We start from the raw sequence: 14,789 nt of genomic DNA, 5'->3' as shown, positions 1-14,789 counted from the left end.
AATCGGTATTTCAATTGAAGATACTCCTTCTATCTGAAATGGTTCTTGCATAAGATTAGTATCTCAGAGTGTTTCCGCACCACTTTCCATCGAAGATTCAAGACGTTCGTCAGCAACATTGTCGATGTCGTCATCAGTATGGTCTTGTTCTGGTATAGCATACACGTTCCTATGATCCATCTTCTGAACAATTTTCCAACCCCTCCTGGCTTTAGGGTTAGCTAGATACACAATTTGTTTTGCCATGGTTGCTAAGATGTAAGGGTTGTCATCATACCAAGTTTTGGTGGTGTTCACTGATAGTAATCCATGATCTCTTTTCCCACTTCCATGCCTATTTGGGTTTGTATCAAACCATCGACACTTAAATATGATCACTTAGCACCGGTCTTTGTAAAGCAATTGCACAACACTTGTTAATTTGCCATAGAATTCAATGTCTGTACTTGCTTCTCCCCCGGGGACATGAACACCGCTGTTTTCAGTGCATAACTTGTCATCTCGTGCACCCGCTAAGAACTTGACGCCGTTGACATGGCAACCTGAGTACAATTCAACGCGAATCGGTCCGAACGCCAAGTTATATAACTCTTCACTGTACGCGGGGGAATTCGATGCTTTCAGTTGATTCACCTAATATTAGACAAACATTTAAATTTTTTAGTTCGAGCAACTTAATTGGTAAAATATATATGTCCAATACAAAACACTTCAAACTTACATATTCAAGAAACCACTGCGGAAACAATTCACGGTGTTTCTTGGCATACACATGTGAAGGATGTGCTTGCTTCATCATATTTTCATGCTCGTCTAGGTATGATAGTGTCTCATCACAATTGTTGAGTACGAACCAATGTGCTACCTCCATGTCCTTTTTGGAAAACGACTCACCACAAATTGGATTTCCGAATGGTCGAGCGATTTGGGCAAAAACTGAAAGTTTCTCTTTTCTCACACTCCTGTCATTATTGCGAGGATGACGATTGAAAGTTGTCTCAACATCCTTTAAATACATTCCACAAAACGTAAGCACCTCATATGCCACCCAAGCTTGTATAATGGATCATTCGGGCTTCGCTTTGTTTTGTACACTTTTCTTCAAGTCTTTGAGAAGCTTGCCAAAAGAAAACGATACGATACACACATTACTAATTGTAATATATTTAATATTGATTAATAAAAAAGACGAGGAATATATACCTTTCTATTGGATACATCCATTGAAAATTGACTGGTCCAGCAAGCAATGCTTCCTCTGGTAAGTGAACCATCACGTGTATCATAGTTGTGAAGAAAGCTGGAGGAAATATCATCTCAACCTTGCATAGAACTTGCACAATGTTGTGGCGCAACTGATTAACTTTCGTTTTTCACAACCTTCTTGACTTCGAGTGCGAAAAAAAATTGGACAACAACATGATTGGTTTCACTACATCGGCTGGCAAGAGATGTTGAATACCCATAAAAAGTAGGCATTGCAGAACCACATGGTAGCCATAACTCTTTAGGCTGACTAATTTACCCCCGTCAACATTCACACAATGCGCGATATTTGAAGCATACCTATCAAGAAACTTTACAGACGATAAAAACTTTAAAAATTCTTCCTTGTCATTCAGTTTCATTAAAAAAAAACGCAAGATCCCTTCTGGCTTTATCATTGTCCCTATTCATCCATAAACCCTGTCGTATTTCCATTCGTTCCAAATCAAGACGAGCTTTGATCGTGTCTTTTGTCTTGCCCTCAATATCTAGAATTGTGTCGACCAATGTGTCAAATACATTTTTCTCAACATGCATAACGTCAAGGTTATGTCTCAATTTTAGTTTGGACCAATACTGGAGCTCAAAAAACATAGACTTGTGCGTCCAGTTCATATGTGTAGAAGGTCTTATCCTACTAACATTGGTCCCGAAAGGAGCAAAATCCAAACGGTTAAGCTGTTCCAAAATCTGATCACCAGACCATTCTCTGGGTCTGAGGCAATGCTCTTTCTCCTAGTCAAACTCTTTATCCTTCTCTCGCCACTCGTGGTCCCAAGGCAACCATCTCTAATGACCAAGGTAACAAACTTTTTCGGCGTGCCACCTAGATGTTACGTATTCTTTGCATACAGGGCATGCCATATAACCCCTAGTGCACCACTCGGAAACCATTGCATATGTGGGGAAATCATTCACAATCCACATCATTATAGCCCGCAAAGTGAACATCTTGCCAGTACATTTATCATATGTGCACACACCGTGTGTCCATAAATCTTTTAGCTCATCCACCAACGGCCGTAAGTATACATCGATTGATCTACCAGGATCCTCAGTTATCAATAGAGTCATCATCATCTATTCTTTTTTCATACATTTCCATGGCGGCAAATTATATGGAAATACGAAAATCGGCCAAGTACTGTGGTGTTGGTTTAAAACCCCAAACAAATTAAATCCATTAGTGGCAAATCCCAATCTAACATTACGAGAATCAGTAGCAAAATCAGGGAACGTTCGATTGAACTCTTTCCATGCCTCTCCGTCTGCAGGATGCCTCAAGACATTGTCATCAACCCGTTTTTCCTTATGTCATCTCATGTCATTGGCAGTATGCGTTGACATATACAATCGCTGCAACCTAGGTTTCAATGGTAGATAATGCATGACTTTTTGTGGGATCTTAGTTGTTCTATTCTAAGATGTCATTTTGAACCTTGACTCATTGCATACAGGGCATTTATCCAATGTTTTATTTTCTTTGTAGAATAAAATACAATTGTTTTTGCAAGCGTGAATTTTTTCATGACCCAATCCAAGACCATTCAACACCTTTTGCACATGTCTCTGGTCTTTTGCACCTTAGGTATAACTCTTGGTTGGCATTTTTTAATAGTTTTTCATATTGTTCGAACTCTACACTATCCATTGGTGTAGGCACGTCATCTTCCCCTTCCTGATTGGTGTTTGTAGATGCAAATAGAAAAGCATCATTTATAATATCCATGACTTGTTCATTAGGATCCCCAATAGGTTCAACATTGTCCACTCTTGTGGCGTTTGAAGACAAAGCATTGTCTAATTGTTCCCTATGATGGTGCCAACTATTATATGTCTTAATCATTCCATTCCTTACTAAATGAAGTCAAACATTTTCAATTGTCTCCCTTAATGTGTTGTTACACCTCCTAAAACGACACCGGATTCTAATTGCACCCGGGTTGTGTGTAAGTGCAAAGTCAATAAAATTCTCGATTCCATCCAAGTATTCATCCGCGCATCTATTTGGGTTCTGTATCCATGTCTTGTCCATAATCCTGGAACCATTAACAATACAACAATCATAACAACTTCATACAAAATGATAATGTCACCTTATGCTCTGGTAAAGGCCCTATCCCATTCGAGAATGCATAGTCATGTCACGTAATTTACGGCTACATCAAATTACATTTCAACGTGGATGAATTTCAGCAACATCTCGATACAGTTCTTCTGGTGTACGACCCGAAGAACGTACAAAGATGACATCGAAATCTCTACAACCTAAACCTAATCCTTCACCATAAACTACAAGTCATAATTGTGCATTCCCAAACTGTCCAAATAATGGGACAATTCAAGAATTAATTGGACTGCATCCATGCGTGAAATCCAACTAATCCCCGAACGGGAAACTAAGTTTTACTAAAAATAAAAAACAAGTACGAAGTTAATTTCAATTAACTCCGTACATCACAACACATGTTTGTACGTCACGTAATTTAACAACATAATATAAATATAATTTCACAACACAAAACATAACAAACTAAGTTCAACATAATTTAATTAATTTTATATGTTTAAAAAATAAAACAAAGAAAATACCTTCTCAATTGTTCTCCACCAATCGCTAATCGCACACAATATCAGACATTTAGTATGAATTTATATTAATACTTTTACCCTAACGATAAAAAACGCTTACAGACACACTGAGATAGCTCGATCAACCTAGAGAAGAAGATGGAGGGAGTATTAGATGATGAAATTGAGAGAAAATGGAAATGACGGATGTTGGATTGAGAAAAATCGAAGGGATGAGTGCAGAGGCACAATCTGCAATTTTTTTTGCGGTTTGCCTCTGTACATGGCTGAATCCAGGTTAAAAGGTTCACTTTTGGACGAACGATTTTGCATGACGAACCAGGTCTTCGTCGTGCAAACACCCATTGAGCGATGTCATTTGCGCAATGAAAAAAGAAACATTCGTTGCACAAGTTTACCATTTTTTTAATTTTTTGTCCTTTACAATTTATTCTTTTCAACACATTGCGTGACGAAAGAACGTATCGTTGCGCAATGCATATTTTTAAAAAAAATTTATGTGTTTCTTTTTTATTTGTATGTATTGTAAATTTTTATTTTATTATAAATCAAAAACTCAAAACCTAATTAAACATTAAATTAATTAACAAAACTAATTTACTATCCCAAATAGAAATTATAATTAATGCAAATATTAATACTCATCCACATAACATATATTTATTCTTTTTTTTTTTTAAAACAAACGATAGCATTCTATTCAGAGAATGATAAATCAAACTTCATGGAAGAGGGCCTCCACAATCACATCTGGAGGCTCCTCAGACCAACAAAAATCACTAGAAAAGGAAACATCCAACTTGGCCATACTATGTGCCACAACATTAGTAGTACGACGCACATAACACACCTGTGAGTCCACAAAAACCCGTAAAAGAGCATGGATATCTTCCATTAGAAGATCAAACAGTGAAGACCCCTGGACGCTATTGCCAATAGCCTGAACCACCTTCAATGAGTCACTCTCCACAATAACTCGTGCCAAATTCCTATATGCAGCCCACCGAACACCCTCACGTACAGCAAATAGCTCCACCACAATAGGGTTCAATGCATGGGATATTTACAAACAAAACCTCCAGCATAGCTAGCGGCTTCGTCGCAAAATACCCCACCCACACCTCCCATATTGGATCCAGCAAGGAAAAAGCCATCAACATTAACTTTAACCCATCCAGGTGCTGGGGGACTCCAACATGTTGGACCTAGAAGAGAACAAGAAGAGGAGACAGGTTTGGCTTGCATGAAATCCTGCAACTGCAACTTAGCAAATTGAGATACCAAAGACGGACTACTGACTTGTTTTCCCAAAGTAATAGGTTTCAAGCACGCCAAATTCCATGAAGAATCATGAACAACAACTCGACTTGAGTTTTAAATAAAATTTCCACACACAGTGCCAACCAATCACACATAGTTTCTTGACCCGAAAGCCTAGAACCCATTCTCAATTGAGAGGAAGCATAAACCACACGAGCGAAAGGACAATCTCTAAACATGTGTAGCGCCAACTCCGAAAAGGAACTACAAAATACGATGTTGTCCACTCCAACTCCCTTGGTTTCCAGATTAGAATAGCTAGGCAAAATATCTTGGCAAGTTCTCTAGTTACACATCTTAACCTTACCCAGAATATTTGCCTTCCATATAATCTTCCACACCGATGCTCCCCTTGAGCTAGACTGTGAAGACGAAACCTCAAAATGACAATTAAAAGCAACTTTATAAGCACTTTTCACAGAAAACAAACCTTTCGCAGCATAGTGCCATATTAATTTATCAGACGGAAGCCAACAACTCAATGGAATAGCTAAAATCAATACAGCCTCATCAGGAGGAAATAAGGTAGTGACCAAATTGCTATTCCAAGATGCTATTTCTGCAACAATCAAATCACAAACATATTCCACTCCAACAATCGAAGAAGAAGGCATGAGAGGTCTAAAAAGATAGGGGCGATCCAGCCAACGATTATGCCATATTCTAATCGAGCTTCCATTGCCTACCCATCAGCGATACCCCATTTCCAGTATTGAACGGGCTTCCACAATGCCTCGCCAACGTATTGATGGGGAAAAACCAATTGAAGCATGCCAGAAACTATTATAAGGAAAGTACTTAGCCTTTAACAAACCAGAAGCCAAGGAATCTGGATTTTGAACTAAACACCAACCTTGCTTGGCAAGGAGTGCAAGATTGAACTCATACAATGATTGAAGTCCAAGACCACCCTCCTCTTTAGAATGACACATATTTTCCCATGACATCCAATGAATACGGCAGGAGTCATCATTACCCCCTACCAGAACCGACAAAGAATACACTGGAGATCCTCACAAAAGGTCTTTGGTAGAAGAAAGCAGTTCATTGAATAAATTGGAAGAGATTGACCAACAACCTTAATAAGAATCTCCTTCCCAGCTGCACTGAGCAATTTTTCTTTCCAACCTTTCAATTTTTTCCAAAGTCGATCTTTGATATAGAAGAATTTTGAAGTACGATTCATCCCAAGGATAATCAGAAAACCGAGATACCGGTTCTACACATCCACCCATTTCACACCTAAATAAGCAACCATTTGATCCTGAATATCCCGCCTAATATTAGGCGAGAAGGATACCGCACATTTTTGAAACCAACTATCTTTAAACGAGGCTTTCAGAAACACAAAACTATCATCCTCAAACAGCAAATGTGTAATACCTGGTGCTTCGCGGCAAATAGAGACTCCATGAATGAGTCCAAGTTGCTTATATTGGGTAATTAAATTGGTGAGACCTTTAGCAAAAATAAGAAATAAATAAGGGGAGAGGGGATCCCCTTGTCTGAGGCCTCGAGAGGGAGAAATGTACCCGATAGTAGAACCATTAACCAAGAAAGAGTACGTAACAATAGTAACACAACTCATAACCAAATTTGTCCAACAAGAATCAAAACCAAGTTTCAACATAATTTGTTTAAGAAAAGACCATTCCACAAGGTCATATGCCTTACTCATATCGAGTTTCAAGGCGAGTTAGCCCCGTTTTCCCCGTCGGAGATTATGAAGATAGTGACCCAATTCAGAAGCAACAAGGGAATTATCAGAAATTAGACGACCTGGGACAGAAGCACATTGATGTGTCAACATAATGGCATCCATGATTCCTTTTAACCGATTCACAATTACTTTAGCTCCAATCTTGTAGAGAACATTGCACAAAGCAATGGGACGAAGCTGAGTCATGTTGCTCGGCTCCGGGACCTTAGGAATTAAAGAGACCATGGTGTATTAAGCTGCTTGTGAATTCGACCGGAAGAAAGAAAAGATTTAACCGTAGCAATCACATCCGATGCTACTATGTCCCAAAACTTCTGATAGAAAAGAGGGGGTAACCCATCAGGACCCGAAGCCGTGTACGGATCCATATGAAATAAAGACTTTTTTTTTATCTCAATATCTGAATATTCAGCATAAAGCAAACGATTCATCTCCGGAGTAACCCGCTGAGGGACCGCATTCAAAATTGCATCAAAATGAGCCTTACCATTTAAGGTAAACATAAAGGAAAAGTACTTGACAATAAGCTGCTCAATGTCTCCATAATGGGTAAGCCAGTTACCAAATTCATTAGCTAAACCCTTTATTCTATTTTTTCGACGCCTGTTAGAAGCCTTTTGATGAAATTATCGTGTATTGCGATCACCCTCTCGAAGCCAAGTGGCCTTTGATCTCTGTTTCTAATACGCTTCCTCTTGCCCAAGAAGGGATTGTAGCTTATAGTAAAGAGAACTACCTATCTCCCAATCCATCCCAACATAAGAGTGTTGAAATAAAACCTGCATTTGATCGCGCACCATCTTGATCTCTTACTGAACAGAATGCAGAGAATGCTTCCATTTTATAAGTTCTACACTGGTTGCCTAGATCTTCTCACAAACACAATACGAAGGGGTGCCCAAAACATTTTTGGCCTAACCAACTGCAACCACAAGAGCACAATCCTCACGCTGGAGCCAAGCTTCCTCAAATCGAAAGTGTCTACGATGTCTAGGACTAAACATATATTTATTCATTAAATTAAATATAAAGTCCACAAAATCTTATTAAAAAAAAAAAAAAAACAGCCCTCATCAACTTCAATCCTCCCTTGCCCATAACACATCAAACTTCCACTGCTGGAAACTCTACTTGAAAAGCCCATCCACATAAATCCGTTGCTTCTCATTGGTTTCATCAACATCCCAATGAACCTACATTAATGCCAATAACATTAAAGTAGTAATTTAAAAAGTATTACGTTTTAACAAAAATAATTGTTCATTATTTACCACAAACTTACCGATAACTCTCCCAGCATGAACTTCGTCAACTCTCGGCATAACAATCCCTCAGCACCAAATTCCCAATGTCATACTTAAATTCGGCACTTGCTTCAACCAAATTTTTGCCTTCAAATTACGGCACTTGCTTCAGTCGATACCTCTCTAATCACATTACAAGTTTCTTTTTGCCAAAACCTTCTCCAGAATTGGCCATTCTTTTTTAAACAAAAAAATTTTGAAAACTAGAGCTATGAAACTGTGTATATATAGCACTAGGACACCTTTGTTTGACAAACATATTCGTCGCGCAAATCTCCAAGTTCGTCTCGCAAAGTGCATCATAAATGCGCAATGAATTGGAAGGTTTGAACACAGTCTGACCGTGCTTTGTGTGACAAACACATGGATTCGTCGCGCAAAGATGTCTTATGCGACGAATAAAATAATTGTAATTATAAAGTTTACGTAAATATAGATATCTATGTTTACGTAAACTTTATAATTACAAACAAATATTCAAAAAATATTGAATGCCTTAAATATTTATTCTAAAAATAATTAACACTTTAAATATTTATTCTATAAATAATTAATACCTGAAATATTATTCTATAAATAATTAATAACTTAAATATTTATTCTGTATATAATTAATGCATTAATCCATACAATTATTTTTAGCATAAGTACTATATTCATTGAAGATTGAAAACACATATAAACTGAGGATAGGGTGCTTACATTAGGTTTCAATAAAAAAACCCAACAGGAATTGAAACCTAATTAAGTCCAAATACATAACTTATAAAAAAAAAACCCTTAAATTTAAATATTGTCATAGAAAACATAAATTTAAAACTACTATTTGGATGGTTTTGGTCCATTCCGCAAGACTTCATAACGCCATCGATTGTAACCTCCCTCCAACGCATTATCCATCAACTTCATCAGCTGTTCGTTCGTATCATCATCAAGAGTATACTTATACTGTTACACATATATGCAAATAATTAATTCCAACATATAACTAAAAGTTTCACAAACTTAATTATTAATCCATCAACAATATACTTACTAATAGTTCATCCATCACAACCTTCTTCACATTCCCAGGCACATCTTTCCAAGAACGCCACTCAGCAGTGGGACAATTATTCCTCATGGCTACAGCGATCGCATGCACAAACTCAAAATGTTCCCTCAAATCATGTGGGTTGGCGTTGCGTACACTCTTATCCTTGTTTTTATCTGCCATCCCAACACGAATAGAATTTTGAAGAATAAGGATAATAGAATTGTGAAGAATCAGAATAGCAGAAACACATATTAATAGGAAGGTTAGGACTTTTGCGCGACGAAGCCTTTGTCGCGCAAACACCTATATTAAATGCGGTATTGATTCCTCGGATTAACCTGCAGTAAATGGTCAAAGCTAACAGGAACTTGCGCAACGAATCATTGGTTGCGCAAATGCCCCCTTTTTGTTGCGCAAGTTTTTCGCGCCAAACAAAATTACCCCGCGTTTTCTTGCTGACTTTTCGCAACGCCAACAATTATTCGTCACGCAATTTTTTTTCTCCTATCTTTTCTATTTTGCACGATGAAGTATACTTTTCATCGCTCAAGTACGTCTTGCGCGACGAAATACTCTTCGTCGCGCAAGCTGTTTTTTCTACTAGTGTATTGTGGAAGACTCCAAGGCAGCCATGCTCAGGATCATTGGAGTTTCTGCTACTCACACCCAACTTCAAGGAAATTCAATCGCCCACCGCCTGGCTCGCCATGCGCTGCATATGAGTCCAACTACCTGTTCTTGGTTTGAAGAGCCCCTAGATTTCATTTCAAATTTACTCTTTTCTGATTGTAATTCTGTTGGTGAATGATGGGTGTTTAGAACCACACATGTAATGATCGAACATTATCTATGAAATCTAATGTCGTTGCTTTCAAGAAAAAAAACGTATAAAACTTTGTAAAATAGTATAACTCACAAGACAAGAAGTTAAGGTTTCAAGGAAAATTGTACCTGGCAACAGAATAGCCAAGGATTCCGATTGATACTGCAACAACAACAACAACAAAGCCTTTTCCCACTAAGTGGGGTCGGCTATATGAATCCTAGAACGCCATTGCGCTCGGTTTTGTGTCATGTCCTCCGTTAGATCCAAGTACTCTAAGTCTTTTCTTAGAGTCTCTTCCAAAGTTTTCCTAGGTCTTCCTCTACCCCTTTGGCCCTGAACCTCTGTCCCGTAGTCACATCTTCGAACCGGAGCGTCAGTCGGCCTTCTTTGCACATGTCCAAATCATCGGAGCCGATTTTCTCTCATCTTTCCTACAATTTCGGCTACTCCTACTTTACCTCGGATATCCTCATTCCCAATCTTATCCTTTCTCGTGTGCCCACACATCCCACGAAGCATCCTCATCTCCGCTACACCCATTTTGTGTACGTGTTGATGCTTCACCGCCCAACATTCTGTGCCATACAACATCGCTGGCCTTATTGCCGTCCTATAAAATTTTCCCTTGAGTTTCAGTGGCCTACGACGGTCACACAACACGCCGGATGCACTCTTACACTTCATCCATCCAGCTCGTATTCTATGGTTGAGATCTCCATCTAATTCTCCGTTCTCTTGCAAGATAGATCCTAGGTAGCGAAAACGGTCGCTTTTTGTGATCTTCGCTAGATTGCTCCGGTCATTAGTGTGGATAAGTATATAAATGGATAGAGATAGGAAAGCAAACACAAGATGTACGTGGTTCACCCAGATTGGCTACGTCCACGGAATAGAAGAGTTCTCATTAATTGTGAAGGGTTTACACAAGTACATAGGTTCAAGCTTTCCTTTAGTGAGTACAAGTGAATGATTTAGTACAAATGACATTAGGAAATATTGTGGGAGAATGATCTCGTAATCACGAAACTTCTAAGTATCGGAGTGTGGTGTCGTCTTGACTTGCCTTATCTGTCTCATAGGTAGATGTGGCATCTTCTCTGGAAGTAATCTTCCTCCATCCAGGGGTGGTATCTTTAACTGGTGGAGATGCACAAGGTAATGTATCAATTTCACTTGAAGCTTACTTGTAGTCTCAGGCTTGGTCAAGCGCGATACAAACCATGTAGTAGGAGTCTCCCAAGTCGCCGAGCTAGGGGGTCTGCTGAAAGAGGTGACAGACAAGGTAAGCAATCAGAGCTCCGACTGATTGTTCACCTTCTCCCCATCTTGCAGCAGCATGAAGGATAAAAAGAAGAAAAATGAGAAGAGATGATATGAGATACTTTTGCTTTTGAAGAAGTAACTTTCCACAGGCTTATTCTTGAACTGAGCTGGAGGGTTTTCTGGTTTCCTCCAGAGTATAAGGCCGACTGAAGAATTTGAGGGTCAAAACAAGTCCATCAAATCTAGAGTACGTTCCACCCTGCTGATATGGGATACTTTTGCTTTTGACAGAGTAATGGGTGTATCGGCACGTGTGCTGTTACGCTTGTCTCCACATGCTTCCTTGTATCCTTCGCACTTGCCCTATCTGTTCCTCAAGTAGATGCGGAATCTTCCCTGGAAACATAAGATGTTGAAGATGAGTACTCGAGAGCAATGCCAGGTAAGTAATCAGGTAAGGGGTTCCAGGCAGTCAGTTCCTGGCTGGAAGCTTGATCCAAGTGCTGACTGATTGCTCTCTTTCTCCTTGTCTTGCAGGTAAAAACAAGGCCAAAGGAAAAGACAGGGAAAAAGCATGATATGGGATACTCTTGCTTTTAACCCTGATGATATGAGATATTCTTGCTCTAGTATAGCTTGTTTGCAGAGGTATTATCGGGGGGAAAGAAAGCTGAATATTTCGAAAGGCTTCGTTGGGAGTGCCCTCTCAGATATGATGAAGGGTTGAGCATTTTTGCAGGTCTGCCTGTCCGTTGGGGATGGAGGTCGACATATATAGGAGTCTCCCTAACAACAAGTAGTAATGCTATTCCTTTACCCTGCTTGGTCATAGCACGGTAGTGGGAGCTGCCAGTTTCACATGTTTTAACTCTGTCAGAGCACTTTGAAAAAGTGGTTTGTGGTATCTGGCTCTCGAGATTCGGAGAACGATGCCTCTTCGATTTTTGAGAAAGCAATCATGCTGGGGGTCTGGCTCTCGAGATTCGTAGAGCAGTGTCTCTTTGATTTTTGAGGAAGTAATCATGTTGGGAGTCTGGCTCTCGAGATTCGGAGGGCGGTGCCTCTTCGATTTTGTAGCAAGCAATCCTGTTGGGAGTGTTGTCTCGAATGTGAGTAAAGGTTGGGCATGTTTGCTAGTCTACCTTGCCACGAAGCACAAAGGTTGACACACAGAGACTTTCCAATTATCCAGCAATGGTACTGTTCCTTTACCCTCTCTTCGCTTTTGAGAAAGTAGTCATGTTGGGAGTCTGGCTCTCGAGATTCGGAGGACGGTGCCTCTTCGATTTTGGAGCAAGCAATCCCAAGTCCATAACAGTATTTTTGCGTGTAGTGTAAGATCTACAACCATCTGATCCTTAGACATCTCAGACCTGCAAGTCATACAAAATCAGTTGATGCACATTTGCCGGAATAAGAGTAATGACTTTTCGACATTTAACAGCGACACTGAAGATTCAAAAGAATGTACTGAGAACAAAGTCACTTACAGAAAATAGGGAAGATCCTTGCAGGACTTGACTTCCGGCACTCCATTTTTGAAACTGTAGAGACCAACAGCACTAATTTCCTTTCCCAAGGGAAGAATCTTCACTTCATCAAGCACACTGGCCTTCGAAACCAAAAGCAGATCAACATAAAAAAATATATATATATTATTAATACTACAGAAGCTAAAAACACTACCATCTCCAGTTTTGGTCCAAAGGGCTCTTTAATTGGCCCGAAAATGCCAAACCCTAGCCCGAGCTGTATTCTTTTGTTCTAAATTTTTCTTCATATGTTTAATATACTAAAAATTAGTAAAGTAGTAGTGTGTGGCCATCTATTACTGGTGAGGTAGAGTATATCGTCCGACCTATACATTTAGGAAAAAAAAAAAAACACTAAGAGCCAAAAGTTTGCAAAACTTACTGGGTATTCATGGCCAAAATGTGTCTTCAAGGATGAATAGGGAGAAGCGTCGACAGGATGAACATATCGATAAACTGTAGTAAGAGGTAAAGGGTGCCTTGATCCATCCACATTCACGCTAACAAAACCAGAACTTGACTTTCGGGCACCACCACGGTCAACAAGAATGAAACGAAACTACACAAATAAATATAGATCAAAATTACCATAAATATTTTTGCATGCACACGTTCAAACAAATTAAATAAGGGTATGAACCCTTTAAATAAGCAATCAAAATACAGAAAGAAGAATAAAACCAACCTTTTGTAAGGATCTGGATCCTGGCTCTGTCAAAGCCCTCCACAATGCTTTCCAATATGCTCCAAAACCAGACCGCGGCAATCACAAATGTTCCTTCCTCCAGCCATCCGATAAGGGCCATCCAATCGTTAAATACACACTTGACCAAAAATTTCAATTTCGCCAATTCAGTATCATCATCCAAATAGAGTAGATGGAAAAGAGACCCAAAAATAGATAGAATAATACAAAACAAAAAACGCACCCTTTGGCTTCTATGAACAAGGACGGCTTTCGTTCCTTGAGGTGGGACTACGCCGGACTTGAAAACATTCCATCTACCGTCGAAGACGGACTTGGCTTCAACGGTGCCTCGGACGATGACAAGCTTTGCGTCGGACTGGCCGAGCTGATCGAACGCGAGGATTGAACGAAGATTTGAGACTTTGACGGAGGGAGCGTTACAGATCTTGCGTAGGGCTGAGGAATAGGAGCTGAATTTCTGGAGGGTGCGGACTGCGGCGTATGCCAGGGTTACACCCACAATGGGGCTATCGAAGGAGAAGGCGAGTTCGGGGACTAGGGAGATTAAAATTTGATCGGGCATTGCGCGCCGTGGTTGTTGTCAGGGTTTGCTTACACAAGACGGGCCATGGATGAGATGAGAGAGAGTACGGAGAGAAATTGTGAAATCAGAATGCGTATTTATATATATATATTTTTCTCGTAGGAGCTAGATACCGGACTATCTCGTAGACAGGCATTACTTGCTCCGCAAGATACAGGATCCTAAATACAATCGAATTAGGAGAACGTTTCCTGATATCTTAGGGGTTTCTAGATTAGAATAATGGACAAGTAATGGTAACAAGATAACTCATTATATATAGGGCCCTAGCTAAGACAAATAATATATAGAGCCCTATATATTTGATATTGTTAGAAAACCCTAAGATATGTTGGAAATTTTGAGTAGAATTTCATTGTCCCACATTGCTCATCACCACAAGGTTTCCTCACTTTATAAGGTTTTGTCCCTTATAGAAAGTGATTGGAGTGATGGACCTTAGAGAATAAAATTGGGCTCACCCTTGGTGTTGGGCTTTGGGATGTGCTAATTAATTCATAATTAATACTTTAATTAATTATTTTTGGATTTAATTAATTATTTTTAATTAATTTTGAATTTAATTAATTCATTATTTTATTATTATTTTATCAACGGACTCATTCTTTCAGATGAAGTTTGAAGTGTGAAAGAACGCA

At 39.3% G+C, this 14,789-nt stretch overlaps 2 protein-coding genes across 2 annotated transcripts; both read right to left on the bottom strand.

Annotated features, from left to right (window-relative positions):
• Nucleotides 1–8,841: 8,841 nt before the first annotated feature.
• LOC126632704 (uncharacterized) lies at nt 8,842–9,494 on the bottom strand. Its single transcript, XM_050303168.1, has 2 exons — nt 9,239–9,494; nt 8,842–9,150 (listed from the first exon to the last, which is right to left on the bottom strand). Exons 1-2 carry the CDS (start codon nt 9,416–9,418, stop codon nt 9,025–9,027), a joined length of 306 nt encoding a protein of 101 aa, XP_050159125.1. The 5' UTR covers nt 9,419–9,494; the 3' UTR covers nt 8,842–9,024.
• Nucleotides 9,495–13,336: 3,842 nt separating this feature from the next.
• LOC126616150 (E3 ubiquitin-protein ligase SPL2-like) lies at nt 13,337–14,167 on the bottom strand. The gene is made up of 3 exons (XM_050284477.1): nt 13,789–14,167; nt 13,545–13,683; nt 13,337–13,418 (listed from the first exon to the last, which is right to left on the bottom strand). Exons 1-3 carry the CDS (start codon nt 14,128–14,130, stop codon nt 13,399–13,401), a joined length of 501 nt encoding a protein of 166 aa, XP_050140434.1. The 5' UTR covers nt 14,131–14,167; the 3' UTR covers nt 13,337–13,398.
• Nucleotides 14,168–14,789: the final 622 nt, after the last annotated feature.

The sequence above is a fragment of the Malus sylvestris genome, chromosome 1 (assembly GCF_916048215.2).
Source record: "Malus sylvestris chromosome 1, drMalSylv7.2, whole genome shotgun sequence".
Lineage (NCBI taxonomy): Eukaryota > Viridiplantae > Streptophyta > Magnoliopsida > Rosales > Rosaceae > Malus > Malus sylvestris.
This window is presented reverse-complemented; position numbering and strand designations above follow the sequence as displayed.

Bases quoted from the DNA above. Each gene is read 5' to 3' on its own strand.
- LOC126632704 (XM_050303168.1), bottom strand. From the start codon at position 9,418: ATGGCAGATAAAAACAAGGATAAGAGTGTACGCAACGCCAACCCACAT. The intron at 9,151-9,238 runs GTAAGTATATTG...TATGTGTAACAG, and splicing joins TTGTGATGGATGAACTATTA to TATAAGTATACTCTTGATGA.
- LOC126616150 (XM_050284477.1), bottom strand. From the start codon at position 14,130: ATGCCCGATCAAATTTTAATCTCCCTAGTCCCCGAACTCGCCTTCTCC. The intron at 13,684-13,788 runs GTGCGTTTTTTG...TTTTTGGTCAAG, and splicing joins TTGTTCATAGAAGCCAAAGG to TGTGTATTTAACGATTGGAT. The intron at 13,419-13,544 runs GTTGGTTTTATT...TTATTTGTGTAG, and splicing joins GATCCAGATCCTTACAAAAG to TTTCGTTTCATTCTTGTTGA.